The sequence below is a fragment of the Pyxicephalus adspersus genome, chromosome 2 (genome assembly GCF_032062135.1).
Source record: "Pyxicephalus adspersus chromosome 2, UCB_Pads_2.0, whole genome shotgun sequence".
Classification (NCBI taxonomy): Eukaryota; Metazoa; Chordata; class Amphibia; order Anura; family Pyxicephalidae; genus Pyxicephalus; species Pyxicephalus adspersus.
In genome coordinates, this window is record NC_092859.1 from 159,618,484 (window position 1) to 159,640,954 (window position 22,471).

At 43.9% G+C, this 22,471-nt stretch overlaps 2 protein-coding genes across 2 annotated transcripts in view; both read left to right on the forward strand.

Annotated features, from left to right (window-relative positions):
* DBNL (drebrin like) overlaps positions 1 to 13,017 on the forward strand; it is a 31,038-nt gene extending 18,021 nt beyond the window's left edge. The window contains exons 6-13 of the mRNA XM_072402905.1: positions 240 to 317; positions 1,967 to 2,118; positions 2,196 to 2,229; positions 3,720 to 3,813; positions 3,916 to 4,104; positions 4,183 to 4,280; positions 5,126 to 5,210; positions 8,452 to 13,017. Coding sequence (XP_072259006.1) covers positions 240 to 317; positions 1,967 to 2,118; positions 2,196 to 2,229; positions 3,720 to 3,813; positions 3,916 to 4,104; positions 4,183 to 4,280; positions 5,126 to 5,210; positions 8,452 to 8,591 — 870 coding nt within the window. The 3' untranslated portion in view covers positions 8,592 to 13,017. The remainder of the gene's footprint in view (positions 1 to 239; positions 318 to 1,966; positions 2,119 to 2,195; positions 2,230 to 3,719; positions 3,814 to 3,915; positions 4,105 to 4,182; positions 4,281 to 5,125; positions 5,211 to 8,451) is intronic.
* Positions 13,018 to 15,248: 2,231 nt separating this feature from the next.
* ELMOD3 (ELMO domain containing 3) overlaps positions 15,249 to 22,471 on the forward strand; it is a 30,061-nt gene continuing 22,838 nt past the window's right edge. The window contains 2 exon segments of the mRNA XM_072402906.1: positions 15,249 to 16,023; positions 19,983 to 20,204. Coding sequence (XP_072259007.1) covers positions 20,193 to 20,204 — 12 coding nt within the window. The 5' untranslated portion in view covers positions 15,249 to 16,023; positions 19,983 to 20,192.

The following is a 22,471-nucleotide window of genomic DNA, read 5'->3' on the forward strand; positions in this document are numbered from 1 at the left end:
CAGGTAGGTAGGTGGGGGAGGAGCGGTGGAGGGATTTGTCTACCAGGTAGGTAGGTGGGGGAGGAGCGGTGGAGGGATTTGTGTATCAGGTAGGTAGGTGGGGGAGGAGCTGTGGGGGAATTTGAAGGCAAAGCACAGGAGGTGAATTTGTTTCCTAGGTGTAATAGAAGATTGTTTAATGACAAGTGTCAGAAGTCTAAGTGAATTCTTTTTTCTGTTCCTGTTTTTCTTTTCTTTAGGGTTCTGTTTACCAGAAAACGAATGCAATGTCTGAAATCAAACGTGTGGGAAAAGAAAACTTCTGGGCTAAAGCAGAGGTGAGAATATTCTCCTAGCACTGATAAGGGATTGTGATCACAAAGTGTCCATAAGAGACTACCATACATATAAGGAGTCTAAAGTGAAAACTGCACGTTAGGGGTCCGAGCACATTATTCCAGAACTGCACATGATTTTTTTTTTTAGATGGGCTATCATGCTTTGTGGCCCCACTACAATACAAGTGTGTTGCCTTTGTGCATAGGAGTTCTATTCAGAATGAATGGCATCATAACGCATGTTTTGTGTGTTGCTGTGCATTGTGGTAGTACACCTATCCTATTGTGTGATACTTTTCCCACCTCCTAGATTGTAAGCTCTTCTGGGCAGCGCCCTCTCCTCCTCCTGTGTCACTGTTTGTATCTCTCATTTGCAACCCCTATTTAATGTATAGTGCTGCGGATTATGTTGGCGCTATATAAATGCTGTTTGATAATTATAATGTCAGCAATTATATCGCTTAATGGCATTCATTCAAAAACAACTTTGTTTCCATGCATAGTTTGTGTTACAGATTGGAGGCTTTTATCAATAAAGTTGCGGCATTTGTGGCTGTGTGGCTTTGTGCTGTAGAGTTATCACAATGTCACAATATTCTTGTAATAAATGTGAAAATGTGACAGACTCTTACAATTTACTTTAAATCACAATTGCTGTGTTAATTCTGCTGCATTCTTGGTTATAATACCCTAATGTGTGAAATGAGCAGATTGGTCACAGACATTCACAAAACTGTAAACCATGTGGCATTCACAAACATTTAACTGCAAGAATATAAAGTGTGAATAATTCACATGGCATTTGAAATAGAGCAGACGCACAAGAAAGTGAGAATAACTGAGAGATAACAGGGAGGTGAGAGTGCAGGGCAAATACAATGGTTCCTCCAATTACCTGCTAATGACTTCCTCACTCATAACCTCATCACATGCACGGCTCCAAGATTTTTCTAGAGCGTCCTCAACTCTCTGGAATTGTCTCCTCGTCCTATTCGGCTTGCTCCTACTTTCTGCTATTTTAAAAGAGCACTCAAAACCCAACCATTCACCCTCACCTACCCGTCTTCTTCTGTCTCCCAACCCCTCACTACTTCCCACCAGTCCATATCCCCTCCTATTGTGTGATACTTCCCCCACCTCCTAGATTGTAAGCTCTTCTGGTCAGGGTCCTCCCCTCCTCCTGTGTCACTGTCTGTATCTGTCTGTCATCTGCAACCCGTATAGGAAGCCTATTCATATGAATGAGCTGCCATAACGCAATGTGTTCATAATGCTGGTCTGGTATTTGGGGCTCTGCTATATCCCCAAGTACTGGGAGTTTCACAGAATTGTAAAGAAACAGTAGCAAAGTTAGGTAATATGTTGGCGTTATATAAATCATGTTCATTATTAATATTAATAATAATATTATTAATATTTATAAATCTGGTCCCTTGGTGTTTACATAAAAAGAACCTTTCATTGCATTATCTGCCCCTTATCCATTCTTTGATTGTAAATTTGAAAGGTCAGCTCTCTCTATTATTGTTTTATGACTACAAATGTCTCTATCCCACCTCTGCGTCCGCACACTAGGGGAGTGCCTCATTAGTGTACAACTGTGCACCTGTTGTCTGTATTCTCTAAAATTTAACCTCCTCTGGTTCCAGAAAGATGAGGAGGAGCGCAGACAAGGGGAGCAGAAGAAAGCCGCTACGGAGAGAGAGCGTCTGGAGAGAGAGCGTAAAGAGAGAGAACAGAAAGAGGCCGAAGTGAGGGAGAAACGGTTCAAAGAACGGGCTGGAGAAATAGATGCTCAGAGGTGAGAGAAGCCAAAAATAAATGTTTGTGACAAGCTGTACCTAAATGCAGAGAATCTGAACTCTTTTTCTCCTACAGGAGGGCGCAGCAGGAGGCAGAAAAACACGAGCGGGTGAGTAGGAAGGGACGGGGGCCAACATTTACACAGCATTGGATGTTCGGATCCTCCATTTCTAAGTTCACTTATTGTTCTCAAATCTTCAACAATCCCCAACTACCCAAACATAACAATCAGATTACTGTATCACATGTGCTGTATGGGCAGTTGGCTTTATTTACTAAAGTGGCCATTAGTGCAACTGGCGGGTAGGAAAGGAACCCAGTGAGGGGTTGGAAGGTAAAGTTTTTCCTGTGCATCACCCGTGGCTGGGAAAAAGAAAACTTTTATATAAAAACTGTGTGTGTGACCATATAAAACTATTGGCACATAAAGGAAATACAATTAAAGATCTGTTATAATTGGCCCCAGACTTGGGGAAAGGGGGGGGGGGTAATATTAGGCAGCAAGTACATGGTCAGATCCTGAAGACAAGATTTGGTCTTGTTTACAGGGGTGGTTAGCAGGGGGTAACAAGAAGGCTGCCTCCGCAAGCCCCTGTCAATTGCTACTATATTCTCCTCATCTCTTTAACTTTTGAGCACATTTCAGTGATTTATAGTAGACTCCACATTCTCAGAAGCTTTCAGTCTCTTGCAATTGGTTGTCTATTCGGCCCACTGCCAAAAAAAGAATGAATTGGTTGCAGTTGGCTGCATTTACATGTGGCTGTTCAGCGGCAATATCACAGCTGATTGTGACTGATCTGCTGCTAATGCCTTGGTGCCGGATACCACAGGGCACCTTCAGAGGTTGAAAAAGATTAATGGAGAATGTGGATTAGAATCTGACAGTTCTTTATTACACACTATGGGAACAAACAGGGATTGGGAACAAACAGAGTAGGGCGAGGGCCAGGGACTGGGGGCACACGGAGTTGGGCGAGGGCCAGGGACTGGGGGCACATGGAGTAGGGCGGGGGCCAGGGACTGGGGGCACACGGAGTAGGGCGAGGGCCAGGGACTGGGGGCACACGGAGTAGGGCGGGGGCCAGGGACTGGGGGCACACGGAGTAGGGCGAGGGCCAGGGACTGGGGGCACACGGAGTAGGGCGAGGGCCAGGGACTGGGGGCACACGGAGTAGGGCGAGGGCCAGGGACTGGGGGCACACAGAGTAGGGCGAGGGCCAGGGACTGGGGGCACACAGAGTAGGGCGAGGGCCAGGGACTGCAGGCACATGCTTCAGAAGATACAATACATGACACTGCAAGTGATCACTGCACAAACTAATACTTCCAAATCTGTGCGCCTACAACTCTTCACTGTAAAAATGTTTCACAGCTAAATCCATGATAAAAGTTTAGAGAAAAAGAAACCCAAACAACCCAATGTAAAGTTATAAATTGCATGACTTCGTAAGAACCTTAGGTGAGAAAAACTAATTTTACTGTCTGTAGGTTCTCAGAGTGGTGCGCAGTAAATGCCTATGGGCCAGATGTATTACTAGGGATACAATCTGGACAACTGAGGAAAATAATATTTTACAATCCCAATCTGTTCCCCAGGAAACTGCTGCCCAGCGAACCCCTAATGCCCGGGAGGTGTTTATGCAGAAGGAGCGTGCATTCCCTAATGCCCCCACAGTAAGCGCACAGCCTGGTGAGTCTGAATGATTGTTGTTTTGTCTTTCCGAGTTCATTCTGTTCATGTTTTGTGACATTACTATGCGTGTCCTTTCTGTTTCGTGCTGTCTGTCTCCAGGAAAACTGCGTAGTCCTTTCCTCCAGAAGTCGACCAGTCAGCCTGAGCCTGAATCTCCTCCATCATCCCCTGTAAAACGGGCTCAGGAACCCCCAGCATCCCCTGTGTCTCGTCCTCATCAGACACCCCCAGAGTCTCCTCCTTCCCCCGTGTCTCATCCTCCTCCAGAACCTACTGTCAATGTGAAAGGTACAGAGAACAGAATTGGTGGCTATAGATACAAGGAAATCCTATAGGCTCTAGTACTAATTGTAAGTGTCTTTGCAGAACAAGTCTCTGCCCCTCAGCAGCAGGAGGAGGAGGAGGAGGAGGAGAATTTGTACCAGCAGCCACCTGAAGATAACAATGTTTATGACATGCCACAGGTAAGTGACACGTAGGGATTATTGGTAATGGTGGTTTACTTGCCGACTTTGGTGGTGGGACAGTTCTTTGTATCAGAACTCCGAGTAAAACGAGGTTTGTATCTCTATAGAGCGGTGGCAGATGTCCGATATAGCAACTTTGTAAATGTACAGCAATTAAACTGCAAATTCACAGCAAGCAACGGTGACAAAGCACAAAGTGAGCTGAACACAATTAAGAAGATGAACCAGACAACACAGCACTGTTGTTGCTAACTTGTTTGGTCACCTAACATTTAACCACAATTTATTATGCAAAATCTGCTTGTCAGTTGGCTCTTTAGTTCACATGGATAGTTACAGAATGGTTGTAACTCTGTCAGACTCCATTTATTAGTGGGAGTATTGATAGGTGGCCATTTGTCAACCATTGTGAAGGATTCCACATTCTCACATGCTGCTTGCAGCTTCTGGCAGTTGGCCATGGTTGCATGAAGTCTGTGAACATTTTACAACGTGTGTGTGAACTAGCCCTTATGACGAGTTCACAATCCAAATTTCCATAGTTGTAGTCTACCAGTATGTGTTAGGCATGTAGGAGAAAACTGGAGCTCCAGGTAAACCCATACAAACAAATATACTGTAGGGTATATTTCTTGTCGCTTATATACTATATGTGCTGCATATACTAGATGTAAAGCATTAAAATATTAGAAGAATCTCTCCATTGGTGTTGTAAATGAGTCCATCAAATGAGTAATGGGATTTGGGTGGCGTTACACCATTAAACAACTCGCAGTCTAAATGAACACAGGTACACGATGTCTACATTTCACTTGCTAAATACTTTTTCTTTGTTACATCAGGATCAGCAGGAAGAGCCAGTATATGACACAGGAATAGAGGAGGATCGGGGAATATGTGCGCGAGCGCTTTATGACTACCAAGCAGGTGAGAGTATGATGCAACAACAAATTTCGGGTATTGGGTAATCAGGGCTGGGGATGGATCAGTATTTGGTTTACCTTGCATTTGTGTGACCTGTTCAGTAGCCATGCAATCTCCTCCATCATCCCCTGTAAAATGGTCTCAGGAACCCCCAGCATCCGCTGTGTCTGGTCCTCCTTCAGAACCTACTGTCTATGTGAAAGGTACAGAGAACAGAATTATTGGCAATAGATACAAGAAAAGCCTGCAAGCTCTGGTAATTTTGGGTATAGGGTATTCAGGGCTGGGGATATATCAATATTTGGTGCAATTGACATTCCAGTTCAGTAGCCATGCAATCTGAATTTTAGAGCATTTTAATAGACATAACCAGCCAGCACATTGAACCCACTCAGGTGAAGGTAAGCTGTTGTATCATTGTCACTGAGCAATATACAAGTTAGCTTACATAGAGCCATTAGTGATCAGTGATTCAAGATTTAGGATTGTTTTTCTCCCTGATAAGAAAGGCCATATTATCAAGAATTTGATTGCAATACATGTCGTCCATCTAGAAAGGAGTAAAAACAATGGCATAAAAAGAACTGTGCCTTAACCAAACATGCAGTCAGGGATACAGTGAATTAGAATAAAGGATTTTGTCATTTGGCAGGTGAGGTGAGATAGCTTCTGCAGAGTTACAGCCTAATAGAGAAAGGGAGGAAGAGAATATAGAAAACATAAAGTACAAATATATATTAGAGAGATTACCATTGCTGAACTCTCTCCTAAAATTGCTTGCTGACCCTCTTGCTTCAAAACCTGGCCAATCTGGAAAAATGAATAACTTAGCTTTAGGTCTTCGTTAGTATATGCTGGGAGTTCTGGAAAGTATCTGCAAAGGTTTTATATTCAGCGTTCAGAAAATATATTATGTTTACAGGATATTAGGTGTATTTTTATTGAGGGGGGGGAAAAGAAATGTCAAGGTGGCCAGAAAAAGTACAAAATTTTCCTTTTATTTTTTGCTTTATTTTCCAGTTGTGTAACAAAAAATATTTAAGAAATGTTAAATATGTTGGTGGTTGGAACATTTTGTTTCACGTAACTTCATTCTCTGCTGTATTTACGGTTGGTCTGTTTAATATGATTGGAAAGCGAGGACCCAGGGGGGTGTCCACATGGACCCGGCCAAATGTCGGCATTTTTATCATCCAACCCAAATAGCAGGATTTGGTCCTGAACCAGACAGACCTCAAACTACTGTGCGGTTTTATGAGAATTGTATCTTACAGCTCCAAATAAAAGGGAAAAACATCATGTGCTTTAGTGCATAAACTGTTTGGGTAATACTGGATCAGAATTTTAAAAGGGGAGATTTCGGCTTTTTGAAAACAGTTTTATTTTATTCATAAAAATCACTTTTATTATATAAATCTGGAGATGTCACAATTATCACTATTTCACATTAAATTATTAACCTGTTGCAGAGGATTTCATATATACTAAACCCCGGTGCCCAAACTGTGGCCATTGAGAACTTATTGTGCAGCCCTGGGGGCCCAGGAAGACTGTGGTTGGTTTTACCTTGTCTACCCTTTTATGTAAAGTGAAATTTCTGAGTTTAGGAACGCTTTAATCCATGCCTGCAGTTCCTGACCACCTAATGTAGCATTACCTATATTGCCTATTAAGTGTGGCCCCCTATTGATGTCAGACCCAGGGCCCACACATGATATTAAGTTAGGATCAACTAGGTTGACCTCTACTGGACTAGCCAATTGGGTATTTATGCAGGAAAGTTTGCTATTCAAGTTCTCTTTCGAGAGGGAACCAATCAGCCTCCAGCTATCAATTCCAGGGTCTGTAGGTATTATTACACAGTATTTATATAGCGGTGACATATTGCACATCGCTGTACAAAGTCCATAGTCATGTGACTAGCTGTCCCTCAAAGAGGCTCACAATCTAATGTCCCTACCATTGCCATATGTCATTATCACAGTCTGTCAATTTTGAAAGGAAGCCAATTAACTTAACTGCATGTTTTTGGAATGTGGGAGTACCCAGAGCAGGGGTGTCAAACTCTGGCCCAGGGGCCAAATCTGGCCCCCAAAGCCCTTTTTTTTTGGCCCCCAAAGGAATCCTAAATATGAATTGCAGCTGGCCTGCCGCTGCATTGAAATAGCACCGCTACTACAATTCCCGGCATCACTCCCGTCTATAGACCAGCGGGCTCTCTGCCTATGTGTGGCCCCGCATTGGACTGTTTTATACACGCAAATAATGCCAGTATATTTAGTAGCGGCACTATTTCAATTAGGAGGGAGTTTCAGCGGGGGGCCACTAATAAGATTTAACTTGGCTTTGGCTGCGTCTGGCATTTCCAGCACTCACCCTCCCAACCTTGCTACTCCAAGGCATGGAGGTGAATGGTTGGAATTTCATAGAAGAATATTGTTATTAATATTATTGTTAGCCTGTGCAAAAAGGTTAGCATTGAAATTTAGCTCAGAAGGCTACAAATAGAGAAAGAGGCATGAGATTTTGTTTTAATAAAATTTAAAAAAATGTTTTATACCTTTTTTTCTAATATAAGCTTGTTCCAAATTGAATGTGAAACAAAACCTATTTGTTTCCATATGAAAAGGTTTTATATCTAATGAGAAGGAAAAATTTCCTCAATATTTTCAATAAATTTCAAGGTTGGCCCGTGACATTGTCTAAGTTTTTAATTTTGTCCCTCTGTGTATTTGAGTTTGACCCCCCTGACCCAGAGAAAACCCACACAAACACGGGGAGAACCTGCAAACTCCATGCAGATGGTGCCCTGGCCAAGATTCCAACCCAGCTCTGCAAAGGCCGGAGTACTAACCACTGGGCCACCGTGCTGCCAATGAAATTAGAAAAAATAAAAGGATTTCAATTGGTGGCAGAAATACTTTTGGGGAATGTATAGATTCTGTATGGGCCAGCTGCCATTTCATTGTCCAATGACATTGCCCCAGTGGCCAATAAAGACGCTGTCATTGGATAGGAGGATGGCAAAAGTGGAAGACCACTTTGACATCATGGAAGGCCGGGCTGCAGTACCTGCAATCTAAACTGGAGAGAAAGGGGGCAAAAAGAAAACCAGTTGGCCCATATTGTATGTATATGGTCCCCTAATATACTGCTTGACGGTCTTAGCATTTAAAATGGAAAATTTCTTTATGACAAAAGTGTATTGACTAACGTTTGTGACGTATCTGTCTCTTCTATACAGCTGATGATACAGAGATCTCATTTGACCCAGACGACCTGATCACACACATTGAGATGATTGATGATGGATGGTGGCGTGGATATGATCCCAATGGGCACTATGGGATGTTCCCTGCCAATTACGTTGAACTGCTGGAGTGAGATACAATTGGGAACCCTGTGGGTTGGAGGCGAGACCTTCCAATGGAGGCTCCTACTGCACTGATATTACCACGGGCTGTAACCACAGAAACACCTAATGTACTTAATGAAATGCTCTATGTGTAACTGTGACCGCTGATTCCACTCTCCATCACACACACTGTCTTGTTCTATTTTTCTGAATTGATATGGACCAACGATTCTGACCAAAGTAGACTTCCAATGGCTATTGTACTTCACTCTGTCCTCTGTCGGGACGGGTCTGCCTATACCCATCAGTGTGCTTTTATTTTTTCTGTCCTGTTCAATTTTGCAACTTCACCTCTTTGACAAATATATTCTAAAGCCGTGCTGTGCAACTTCACATGGAGAGCCTTTAATTTTTGGAGCCCATATAGTTGGGGGTTGGCTATATTATAATGAGCTCTTGCAGCCCCAATAGTGGTAGAAAATAGGATCGACCCCCTGCATCTACAAATGCTGCCCTAATATCACCCCCTCCCACCCAAGAGATTCCCCCAAAACACATTCCACCTTAATATCCCTCCATATCCTTCAATATACATTTTATATTTCTACCATGGACAAGCAGCCCTTGCTGACACAACATTTATCATCTGCTGATAATAAGAAAAGATAAATATAACGTATCACATAAAATACAGCGATCTCCCCCCAAAAAACAATGCTGCCTTAATATCACCCCTTCCACTCAAGAGATTCCCCCAAAACACATTCCACCTTAATATCCCTCCGTATCCTTCAATATACATTTTATATTTCTACCTTGGACAAGCAGCCCTTGCTGATACAGCAACATTTATCTGCTGTTAATAATAGGAAAACACAAGATAAATATCATGACGGTTTAAGTGTGGGCCATTTATGCTCAGTAATTGGATTTATTTTGTAATTCAGATTTTTTCATCCTGTTACTCTTATGAGCAAAAAGATAATATAATATGTATAATATCGGACTCTAAGTATATGTATCATGCCTGTATAGCTGACCAGCAAAGTCTTATTCTATACAGGATTCTAAAACAAAAACATATTCCTATACAACCCGAGAAATCAATATTTAATAGGCCACAGGCTGGAGATACAATGCAGGATTGTAGACTTCAGGATAAGAATCGGGCTGCTGCTATAACACAGAATATCCCCGGCTGTCCCTTCCTGTATATGAGAAGCATTGAGGATGTCCTGTGTTATAGCAGCCGTGGCTCTAGGATCTCCATTCTGCAATCAAGGGATAAAACAAGTGGGCCGCAGTAAGGAGCCAGGTGCAGAGCACAGGGATTGGGTTGGACAGCACGGTTTTGTAGTACGGCTGCACAATAATTTATAAATAGCGTTCATTACCTTGGTGACTTTGTTGCTTTTAATAGTAATAGATCAAGTTGTCCTCCTTCGCATGTGAACATAAAGATCCAATGATGTGCGAAGTATATGTACAGATTCTAATAGCCACAGGCAAGACTAAGCGACGTTTCAGACCTGGGGTCCTATTCAAGTGAATAGAATTGATTGGGAATCATATTGTCCATGCAGCTGAGCCAGACCATGGCGCTGTACCACAAGGTAACAAATCACGTTTGGCTGCTTTTGCTCCTCTGCTGCAAACATGTTATTCTGCGGTTCAGTTTGACGCCCCCGAGCAGTTATCTATGCACCCAGGAGCAGCCACCTGCCGGGTATCCACCCCGGGTATGAATAGGCTCCTAATGTTCCCCATTAGAAGCAACAATGGAACAAATTACTTTGGGTAATGAATGCTACAAGTCAGATCTTCCAGCATCAGATTTGTCAAAGAGATGGAACTTCCACTTAAAATAAGGGGGAAATTCTTCCATTGCGCCTTTCCCTTCTGTTCATTTTCAGACCCCTCTGTGGTATTGAGAATTTTCCGTATTCCTTACATTGCTTTTATTTTCTATATGCAGAACAAATGTAAAGTCTCTTTATCATGTGATTCATCATTCCATTTCACAATTCATTCCTTAATCCTTGAGCTGGCCTTGGCTATCCAGATAACGGACAGGTGACAGGTACTCTTTATACCTTAATATTTGAATGGTTTAAAGGGGAACTAAACTGTTTGTAGAATGTCGGCGCCTCCGCAGCTTGATTGTTCAGCGTTGTGACTGCCATGGCCCCCCCTTATTCACTTTTATTTTCATCTGGTCATTCTAGGTTGGAAATAGTTTAGTTTCACCTCCATTTTCAGCATTTAGAAGTCAAAATCCCACCCAGGAGCTTCACCGTAAGATACACTTTTATATTCACCTCTTTATGTTGGATTCCCTTTGGTACCAAAGCCTGGCTTCCATGGTGTCAAAGCTGACTTCCACTTTCTGCCATCCTCCTGTCCAATGAGAATGTGGGTATTGGAGCAGCCTGATTGGGCATTGAAGTGGCATTTGGCCCATACAGATAAACTTTCCCCAGAGTTATTTTTCCAGGTAATTGTGCATTGAAATGCTGGCCAATGGTTCTTGGGTGCCACTGCTGATCCAACATGGCGGCTTCAGTTGGGTGAATTGTTAAGCATGTGTACAGATGTCGCTAGACGGTGAAAGTTTATTCACTCGGGGGGGGGGGGGGTGTTTAGACAAAATGGGGCCCTAAAAACCCTGCCTTTCTGGAACTGCAGGGGGCCCTGGTCAATTCCCCTTTATGCCCCTCTTCCTCAAAACTGGCCCTTGCACAGCCAGTAGACATATCATGTGACCAATACAGCGATCTGCCCAACTGATCAATCGTATCTTGTGGCTTCAGCTCTACAAATTGGACATTTTCCTCTTTTAATTGTGTAAATTGGAGTATATTATGGGGGTGGGGTCTCAGATTCACCAGTATTCTGGTTATTGCAGATCTAGTGAATAAAGATTCTCATGCAATCATTCACTGAATGTACAAAAATTTAAAAAAGCTTTGAGATTGATTGCACGCTGTTACCTGTTGGGTGAAAACTTCTCACTTCCCATTGGTTGACATGGAATTTATCATTTCTAGTAAAGGGCTTTAAGATTCCAGGATGAATCATTCCCGGTGCGTTTCCCCGGTTGCCACCAGAGGGCACTGTGTGCAGGGCAGAAAAAAATCACAGCACTGCAGGCTGCTCCAATCATATCTGCAAACACATCATTCACTGCTCATTCACTTATATTGTACTCTGTATTCCCTCATGTCCCCTGGCCCCCCATTCCCCCAACGTGTTATCCGTTTATTTGCACCTTTCCAGGGGCAGCATTCATCTTTCATCTTATTCTCCGGTTACTTGAAAACGATGATTGCTGTGTTGTCCCCGCCGGGGAGATTCTGCCCAACCACACCCACAATGTGCAACAAAGGGGTCACACAGAAATCTTTCATCCCAGTGAATCTTCAGCGGGAGGATGGTGAATATTCCATTCATTTATTGCACTTTGTAAGCAAAGAATCCCAGTAGAGTGAAAACTTTCACATTTGTGTTTCCTTGCTACGCCACCAACATTGCAACGACTTGTAGCAGATTTTAGGGTTTTGGATTGGTTGGCCGAATCCTTTGTGGCAGAAATACCAGATCTCGCATTTAAGTGCAGCAATCCGCAGCGACCAATCAGATGCTGGCTTTGATTCTCGGTTGATTTAATGATTTTATGCTGATTGGTTGTTTTGGATTTTTGTTGCCCAGCTGCCCAGAATCCGCACTTTGCTGCGCAGTTGAATCCTATTGGTTGCTGCTGACATCCGTTGCAGATTGTCTATCTCTGCGTTGCATTGTTTTGCCGCTGATGCAGTTGTGTATTGCAGCGGCGTTCCACCTCATTATGCCCATTCCTGTCGCAGCACATGATAATGCACAGCCATGCGTCATTGTGTGCTGCATTGCTGCAGGTTCCTTCTAGCTGCGGTGCATTGCCGGCCCATTCACTATGACCGATCTGCCTTATCGCATGTGAACGCACCACAGCCGCCATCTGTGCTCTTACCACCTCCAGCCGCATATCGCTAGCCCCCCCACGCATTCCGCATGTATAGAGCTGTTACACTGCGGAGGCTTTATACCCCACTGGAAGTCTACAAAGTTCAGACAATCTCGCCTCCGTCAGATCTGCTGTACTGCGGGGGCGGGGCGGGTCGCTTGCTTGGGAAACTTAAGGGGGAACCCATCCTTTATTTTAGGTGAGTCATACTACCTATTGGAATTATGGATGAGTTTGTGTTGTCTGGGAGGAGTTCCCCTTTAAATGACCCCCTAGTGGGTTTTGGTTGCTTTTCTCGTCTTACGTAAATTTTTTGTCTTAATTTCCTGTCTGTGGGTTGGATGAATCGCATTGTCTGTGAAATCACACCATGATCATGTCAGAAGTTTTATTATTTTGGCTCCTGGTTGTTTTTTTAAATCATTAGAATATCAAATAAAGTCTTTGATAATGTGCCGGCTTCGTGGCTTCAATTTATTCTAAAGGTCAAGTATTTACTGGGCCCCATAATGGGTCATGGGGTATTTATTCTTGGGGCCCCTGTAAAAGGTCACAGGGTATTTATTTCTTGGGGCCCCATATTGGCTTATGGGGTATTTATTTCTTGGGACCTCATAATGGGTCATGGGGTATTTATTTCTTTGGGCCCCTGTAAAAGGCCATGGGGTATTTATTTCTGGGGGCCCCTGTAAAGGTCACAGGGTATTGGAGCCCCATAATGGGTCATGGGGTATTTATTTGTTATCTTCTCTGTCCAGCCATTGGGTAATACCGAATACTTCTGGGTATAGGAGAACATTCACCTGGAACTGATAAGGAGAATGGATGATGCAGGGTGACAGCCCTGGGGGTCCTTTTATTAAGCGGTGAATCTGACTTTCACGAACTATTCTCTGGTGATGAATCTCCCAGCTCTGTGTGTTTTCAATAGTAGTGTCTGATTTTTCCACCTGTAAATGTTTGGTGAATGTCAGGTTTACTGCTATTAGACCACATAGTCCTAGGGGTCCATTTATAAAGCAGTGAATCTGACATTCTCCAAACATTTTCTGGTGGAGAATCAATTACTGCTGTTGAAACACATGGATCTGGAAGATTCCCACTAGTGAATGTTTGAGTGAATGTTATATTCCCTGCTTTATAAACAGACCCTCTTATGGCTCTATTTATAACAATCACTCGTTCTGCCACCTAGTGGCCACTTGTCAAAGTGCACAGCTGACACAATAGGAAAGTTTATCTGTATAAATGAAAATTATGGGCGAATTGACAGGGGAATCATTCATAAATACCCCCCATGTGTGTAATGTGAACATATTTAGTGAATAACAATTACAATTTATAAATAAAATATAAATGTGTAAAATACATATTTATTTTGTATTATTTATTAATTTTTTACCTATTTTAATTATTTAAAAACAGAAAATTTCCTGAGGGAATGTTACTCAAGTAACATAAAATAAAGTATAATAAACATTTCAGGTTCAGTTTATAAAACCAGGAATCTGACATTTCCTCAAACGTTCCCTGATGGGAATCTTCCAGGTCCATGTAAGGCAGTAATTGATTCTCCACCAAGGAATGTTTGAGGGAATGTCAGATTCACTGCTTTATACATAGAGCCTTAGTATTGTGTTTAAGGGAAAATCTGCAGCCTGGAATATAGTTAGAGTGAGAATTACAGAAAATGTTTATTCTTTTACATTCATCATTTTGCCTGCTGTATTTATAAATATTCCCTCATATTATCCCTATTTAATGTACAGCGCTGTGTAATATGTTGGCGCTATATTAATACTTTTTATCAATAATAATAATAAATCGTTTATTTTCTATTGTGGCAGTACTGCACTTTTGACAATTGGCCACCAGGTGGCAGAACGAGTCATTGTTTTTATTGGGAGATCTATAGAGAATTTCAGAGGAATTGGCTGGGGGAATGTTTTATAAATATCAATGTTTGCTTTACTTGCTGTATTTCCTCTGAAAAGCACCAAAATATTCCCCGGCTGCACTGTGAGTGAATGCTGGTGGAGTCCTGAAAAAAAAAATAAATACAAAATTGGTCTGAATGGAATTAAAATGAATCCGATGGGGAAACCCTTCCCAGGGCTGTGATATCTGCCATGCTAAAACGAGGGGGGGAGGAGTAGGTACGGTAGGTAAGGTAGGTACTGAAATATTTCAGTGAGATTAGCAACATCGGTCTCATTGCCAGAATGTAAAGGAAAAAAGGATGGAAAATAAAATACAACGCTGAGTGAATGTAATACAAATGTGGGAAAAAAGTTTCTGGATATCAGTGGATGAATATGTAATATATTCATGCTGGGTTGGTGAATGGTGGGGGGATTGATAAACCCATGCATGCTGGGGGGAGGGGTTCATAGGCCCATGCATGCTGGGGGGAGGGGTTTATAGGCCCATGCATGCTGTGGAGGGGGGTCATGTCCTTCTTTTCCTTCACCAGGCCCCCCATCTAATTGAATGCTTTCACCCACACTGTTGCTAAATCTAAAAATGTTCAACTTCTGAAAATGTTCAAAATGTGCAAAAATGTGTATGTAGGTGGAGACTTTGTTGACAGTCTATCCAATCACAGTGTAGGGGAGGGACAAGACCGGTAAATGTTCCTGAACTGCAGCAGAGATAAGTCAGGTCTGATCTGTCAGCCAGGATTGTAATATATAAATGCCATGACGCCAGCACAGGGGCCCATGCAGAGGTAAAGTGGCTACATGAGCTGAGCTGTACAATACAGAATAGCAGATGAATTATTATTATTAATTTGTCAGATTGTTTAAAATACAAAATATCAGCAGCTTTGATTGCAGAGGAGGGGATGGGGAGCTGAGCTGCTCCAGTGACATCATTGCATTGGTTACTATGGAGACCAGGTGTGATTAGACACCTGGAGTGCACATCTGTATGTGAGGCACGATAATTTTACACACAGCAAACGTTCTGGCCGATTTTACACCGATTTATTATGAAGCTGTCACAGATTACACCTTTTATCCCTTCCTAATAAAGATTTTTATTAAAGAGCCCATAGTAAGATTGTCCCCACTGCGAGAGACATTTTTCTGGACACCACCGTTATTTTTAATGAGCCCCAGACTCCGACAAAATGGCCGCCTCTATTCAATTATTGTCCTGAGACTGGGGACACATAAAACGGTAACGCAGGCTGACAGTGCTGGAGTTGTAGCAGGAGGGAGTATGGGAAATGTAGTTTGAGCCTAGTATACAGCCAATGTTGAGCGGCTCGTCGTGGACTACACTCCCAGCATGCCTCGCTCTGCTCGGTTGCCAGGACTCGGGGAAGTTGATGGCCGCTGAGATTGGAGGGAGTCTTGGCGGGTGTGAGGGACCCGGAGGAGGCTGAATGTCGGACACCCGCCAGGTGCTGCACCCCCAGTGTGAGGCCAGCCGGGAGAATCGCTGCCTAGTCTATTGTATGTATAATAGAGATAATAGCGGCACTGCTTATTATAGAACTGCTGCATGACATCATTGTTCAGGGCTGCCGGGGCAACATTCACCCTCCGTATCCTGCCAGGAGAAAACATTCACCTTCCTTATCTTGCCGGGGAAAACATTCACCTTCCCTGCACTGCTGAGGGAAACATTCACCCTCCTTATCCTGCCGGGGGAAAACATTCACCTTCCTTATCCTGCCGGGGGAAAACATTCACCTTCCTTATCCTGACGGAGGAAAACATTCACCTTCCTTATTCTGCCGGGGGAAAACATTCACCTTTCTTATCCTGCCGGGGGAAGACATTCACCCTCCTTATCCTGCCGGGGGAAGACATTCACCCTCCTTATCCTGCCGGGGGAAGACATTCACCCTCCTTATCCTGCCGGGGGAAGATATTCACCTTCCGTATCCTGCCAGGGGAAAACATTCACCTTCCGTATCCTGCCAGGGGAAAACATTCACCCTCCGTATCCTGCCAGGGGAAAACATTCACCCTCCGTATCCTGCCAGGGGAAAACATTCACCCTCCTTACATTGCCAGGGAAAAACATTCACCCTCCTTACATTGCCAGGGGAAAACATTCACCCTCCTTACCCTGCCAGGGGGAAACATTCACCTTCCCTTGCCTGCCAGGGGGAAAACATTCACCTTCCCTTGCCTGCCGGGGGAAAACATTCACCTTCTCTTGCCTGCCGGGGGAAAACATTCACCTTCCCGGGGATGGGGGCGTTATGGGGCCTCTGGGGACACAAACCTTCATTGATATAAATCCACTTCCTGTTCGTCAGTCTCTTTACAAACCCAGATTTTACCTTGTAAATGAAGTGATGATGTCATCACTGTGCTGCCTGGGAACAGTGGGCGGGGCCAGAAACTCCACCCACCACAGACTGCAGGAGGGGGCGGAGACAAGACCGGTCACCCTGCACAAGAACGCACAGTCCAGTCTGCAGGATTTCATTCCTATGTTTATGTGCCCCCCCCCCCCCCCAACATGTTTACATTCATCCACCATTCACTGACTGACTACCTATACAACATCCGCTTCTCTTCCTGCAATATGATGCTTTCTGAGGTTAGATCTAAACATTGTTGCTTCTGGTTTTCTGGTCATGTGACCGCAGACATCACTGAAAATTCTGCCCTCCTGAACCCTATTTCTACCCCTCATTTACATAAAGGGGCAGTACAGGTTGTCATAGCAAACAATAACCCCCCCATGTCCTCATTCCCCCTAATTCCCAGCACATTACTGCGGGGGCGGCCATATTGCCTGTACATGTCAGTGGAAAAGTTTTGTTGCCGAGTCAGCAGAGTTTTCCTGCTTTGTTTACGCAGCAATTAGAAGCTGATCCCCTGCTGTCTATACATGAAATCTCACATTGGGGGTCGGACCCCGGGCAATGCTCGGTCTGTGAGGAATGGAAGCCGAGTCACCATTTCAGGAGCCTTCTTCCAATCAGGAGTCTGTTCCTGGAAGCAGGAATGGCGCAGCAAAGAACTTTTTGAAGCTTTATATAAAATGTGCAGTAAAAACAAAATATTAAAGAGGAATGTCCATCCAGGGCCCCCGACATGGCACGCAGAGGTTTTGGTGCCATTTTATTAATATTATTATTAAACAGGATTTATATAGTGCCAACATATTACGCAGCGCTGTACATTAAATTATATTTTGGTTCTGTTCTTAGAATGGACCCAACTGAACTACAGAATGGGGTCCACACACAGCTCGGAGCTTCCTGTTGTAGTCCTGGTCACTCTGAACTTACCCATGGGGGGGATGAAGATGATGAATCAGCATGGCTGCCACCTGCTGGTTCCTTTCCATAATCCCCAACATCCAGCTAGAGCGGCCTGTTACATCCCTGATTCTAATGGACCCCCCACATTGGGTAGTAGCGGCCATCTGACCCCCAAGACACCGACTATAAGTGTAACTGAACCCCGGAGGACTTTCCTTCATTCACGTTCCCAGCTGAAGCCTGATTGGCTGAAACTGATTACTATGTAAAGTCTCTGCTGATATTTTCATGGAAAATGGGACACAAAGTCCTGACTGGCAGCCAATCACAGATAACTTACAGATGTCACCATATCTGTGTGTCTATAGATCTGTATACTAGAGACCAATCCAGCAAGGGGACAGGCGGGCAGCATGGTGGCTCAGTGGCTAGCACTCTTTGCAGCGCTGGGTGCCAGGTTGGAATCTCGGCCAGGACATTATCTGCATGGAGTTTGTAGGTTCTCCCTGTGTTTGTGTGGGTTTCCTCCGGTTTCCTCCCACATTCCAAAAACTTGCAGTTAGGTGAATTGGCTTCCCCCAAATTGCCCTTAGACTGTGGTAATGACATATGACTATGGGGGGGACATAGATTGTGAGCTCCTTTGAGGGACAACTAGTCACATGACTATTGACTTTGTACAGCGCTGTGTATTATGTCAGCACTATAAAAAAATACTGTGCAATAAAAATCCCTGACAGCCAATCATCATCAGAGAACTCAGCGATATCATTCATTGATAAAAAGTGCTCAGGTTAGCTTTGAGTCCGGCCCATGAGGTTCAGGATAGCAGCAGCAAATGATCGGGGAATATTCGTTATTTTACCACTCATTATTAAACAGATTTCAGCCAAAATCTCATGAGGATAAAATATGACGGCAGGGTTCTTCCCAGAAATGTTTTAAGCTGGGAGGGAAGAAGCTGTAGGCGGGGGTAGCCCCTTTATTGTGACCCAACTGTTCAGTAACCAAAAACAGCCGGGTGGGCTCTGAATAGTGCCGGGTGGTACAGGGGCCGGGGAGGACACTGGACCGGATTGCTACCCTCATTGGCTTTGAACCATTTGATGAGCTTATTGATAGTCGGCCATTCTCACCTGTGATCAGGTGATAAAAAATCTTGGCAAATCGATTCTCTTTTTGGTCAATCGATTGAGAAAAGCCCCAATTTTAATTGGATTTTCCTTCAATTTGATGTTTTTATCCAAAAGAACTTCTGGCTCCCCCATGTGGTCACCTAGTGTCGGCTCAGCATAAATTTTGTTGCTGGCTCCCCATATTTAATGCTCCACGTTGGCATCGCCAGTATTGCCTTTGGGCGCCATCTACAACGGGCAGATCCAGAATTTGAAGTCAATGCAAATTTGGATTTGTCTGGCTCCGCCCTTTTCTAGGACTCCATATTGGTCCTTCACGGCTGACCAAAACTTGCAGGATCTCCAGGAAGTTTTTTGTTGTGAACGGAGCAGGGAAGAGTTATTTGTCAATATTTTATTGTTGTCCCAATGAGGATATTCAGCCTCTCTGTCCCAAAGAAAATGGAAAAATCCAAAAATTTGCAGTATTTCCCAAAACAAAAGCTTCAGAGACAATGGGGACACCGGTTCCAGGGCCGAGGAATTCTCCCACTTTGTGAAATTTCCTCCCAATTTTCTGTTGCAACTCTGGGACAGGAAATGAAATGAAATCACCGCAAAGGCTGCAAAACAAACCTCGCAGAGATTTCACCCCTTGAACTGACACTAATATTTTAACTTTATTTACTTAATTTTTGATAGAAAATCCCCCCCAAGCCGCTCTCTTCTCCAATCACCTACTAATGACTTCCTCACTCATAACCTCATCACACGCACGGCTCCAAGACTTCTAGAGCTGCCCCGACTCTCTGGAATGGTCTCCTCGTCCTATTCGGCTTGCTCCTACTTTCTGCTCATTTATAACCCAACGCTTCCCCCTCACCTACCCGTCGTCTTCTGTCTCCTAAACCCTCTGCTGCTTCTCTGAATCTGCAGAACATTTGGATTTCGGGTTTCTTCATTCTTTTTATTATATTCTAGATAAGATGTATAGAAAACCTGTGAACATATTTTTGTTATTTATGAAATCTATAAATGTGTAGAAATAAACTTTTCTTTTCTGTCCAATCAGCTTCCACATGATGCCGGAACTGATTCCTAACGAAGACTGTTAATCATGGAGCTGGGAAGCGCCTGCACTATTCCAAGCACAGAACTACTTTGCACTATTCAGCTGGAGGCCTTATTCCAAGATGCTGCACAGGACGGAGGGTGCTGAGCTTGGCTGCCACAGATTGCTGGATAAGAGACTTCTTCTATAACTTCCCCGTGACACCTAAATATGGGAACTGAGGTATGGCAATCACCAAACTCCGTCACCTTGTATACCCCCAGTGTGACCAATATAGCTAACTGCAGGTTTAGGGTTTGTCGTTACCTATCCGCCCTCCCTTCCCAAAATCTGCCCTCTATCCTTCCCTTCAGTTTTACTCCGTCTCCTGGCCTGGAATAGCTTACAGTGACCATACCCAGTAGTCTCTGCAATACATGAATCTTATTATCCACACTGAACTTTATGGGCTGCATTTCCTGGACAATAATCACTAACTAGTTCAACTTTCCATGATCTGGCCGGTCATTATTGCCGAAAGGGCAGGCAATGTCTCTTCTGCAAAAATGTGTCCTGCCTGCCTGATTGCTCCGGGTTTCTGGCATCTTAGCTGCGCGTGTGCAATGTGGGCTTTGGTTGCCAGAAAATCCCGGCAATCCTTGTGTGTGCTGAGGATGAATGAACTCGCATGCACCTTATATCATCCTGGTAAGGCCAAAGATCGTCTCTGGGAGGAAGAAGAGAAGAAACATGGCCTGCGCTAGAAGGTGGATAGGTGAGTGACACTGCCAATATCTTCTATTGCATTTATTTTTGCTTCAGAAACTCTGGGTAGGCAAACTCTATAGGTGTCCATCTGAACCAAACCCAAACACCGTCATATCCCATAACTTGAACTACATCCCTTAACAATGATTGGATATTTAGGTTTTGTAGCCACGGCTGGGTCCACGGGAAATGATACCATTGGGAACGTTCAGATGTCCAGAAATAACTGATGGGATTGTTTCTGATTGTGGCTTTACACGTTATTATTTTGTTATAATTTATATTTGTATTCTTTGCTTAGTATACTACTGTCCTATTACATAAAGTCATAACATTCTCAACAAATCCGCTGAGGAAGCTGTATGGCGAAACGCATTTTTTTTTTTTTTTTTTTAATAGAATCTTGCGTAATGTGATCCAACTAAAACAACCCTGTGCTCGGTAAAAAAGTGTATGTGCAAAAACACCACACAAAAAAAGGGCACTGGGGTACTATTGTGATCCCTCCTCAAAAGAGGAAGGGCCACCCAATTTCCCCAGACCCCCCGAAGCGAAGCTCCTGACGAGGGCTGGGTACTGAGTCCATCCAGCTGAAGCTGAAATGGACCTACTAGTCCCTCTGGCCGGAGCCAGACGGGGTCCTTTTCTCTATGGGACCACATAAGCAGGTCCCAACAGATACTAAGCTGGGGGAGCTCTCCCGAAGAGACACTCCAGTAAGGGAGAGTACCTGGCTGTTAGACCAAAGTACTCTCCAAGACTTTAGGGCTAGCCCATAAGGAAATCGCACCCTCCATCAAAAAGTGGCACACGAATACCACTCCAGTGACTGTGACAAACAGAAAAATACATAAAAAATAAGTGCTCAGTGCATAACACACTGGGCAAAGGTATAAAAATTGCCAATGCAGATTAAAGGCGATGTGCCTGTGTACTAAAAATCAAAGTGGGTTCCCAGGCCCAAAGTGATTTTAAGGTACCCCTAGTTCGCCACTCCAGGGGGACGACACTAAGCGAGATTCCGCTAGCTCTCCAGACCTGATAGCCAGACCAAGGTTTCCCTGCTCCAACCAGTGGGACAGTCCACTATCTGCGAGCTCCTTCTCAGGGCGAGCCCCATGCCTCTCTCTGCTGGACGCTGGCCCGAGGAATAGGCATAGGGCGGCCGCTTACAGAGCTACACCATCAAGTAGACCGTCCTTAACAGAGGTACTAGTGCACTGCATTTTGCCCAGGAATACGGCGCCATCTACCCTGAGCACTGGAAGGATTAGGTACTACACTTCATTTTAGCCAAAAGGCCGAGAAGCGAAACGCATTGGGTCATGGGACGTTAACCTGACCACTGTTTGAATAATCAGGGATCTCATTTGTCTAGTGGATTGGTCTTTTACCCCATAAAATACTAATGGGGATGATCACTCTTAAATATTGTATGTAGCTATCACCAGTTGTTTTTCTTGTATTAATCACTTCAATATTAATAAAATCACTCACTGCTTAACCGCCCCAAGCTTCTTCTGCTTTCTTCTTTTGAGAGAATTTTGCATCCTAATTTACAGCAGAGCACAATCCATAATGTGCATTTCATTGAGTGCTGCTTTGTGTTAGTAAAACGCGTTGCAGGAATTTTTTTTATTTATTTCTATGTTACTGTTATGTGTCACAGCCTGCAACCACAGGGGGGGGGGTAGCACAGTAATATTCTCTCCCCATTCCTCACTTTTCATCTGTGCTGAGAA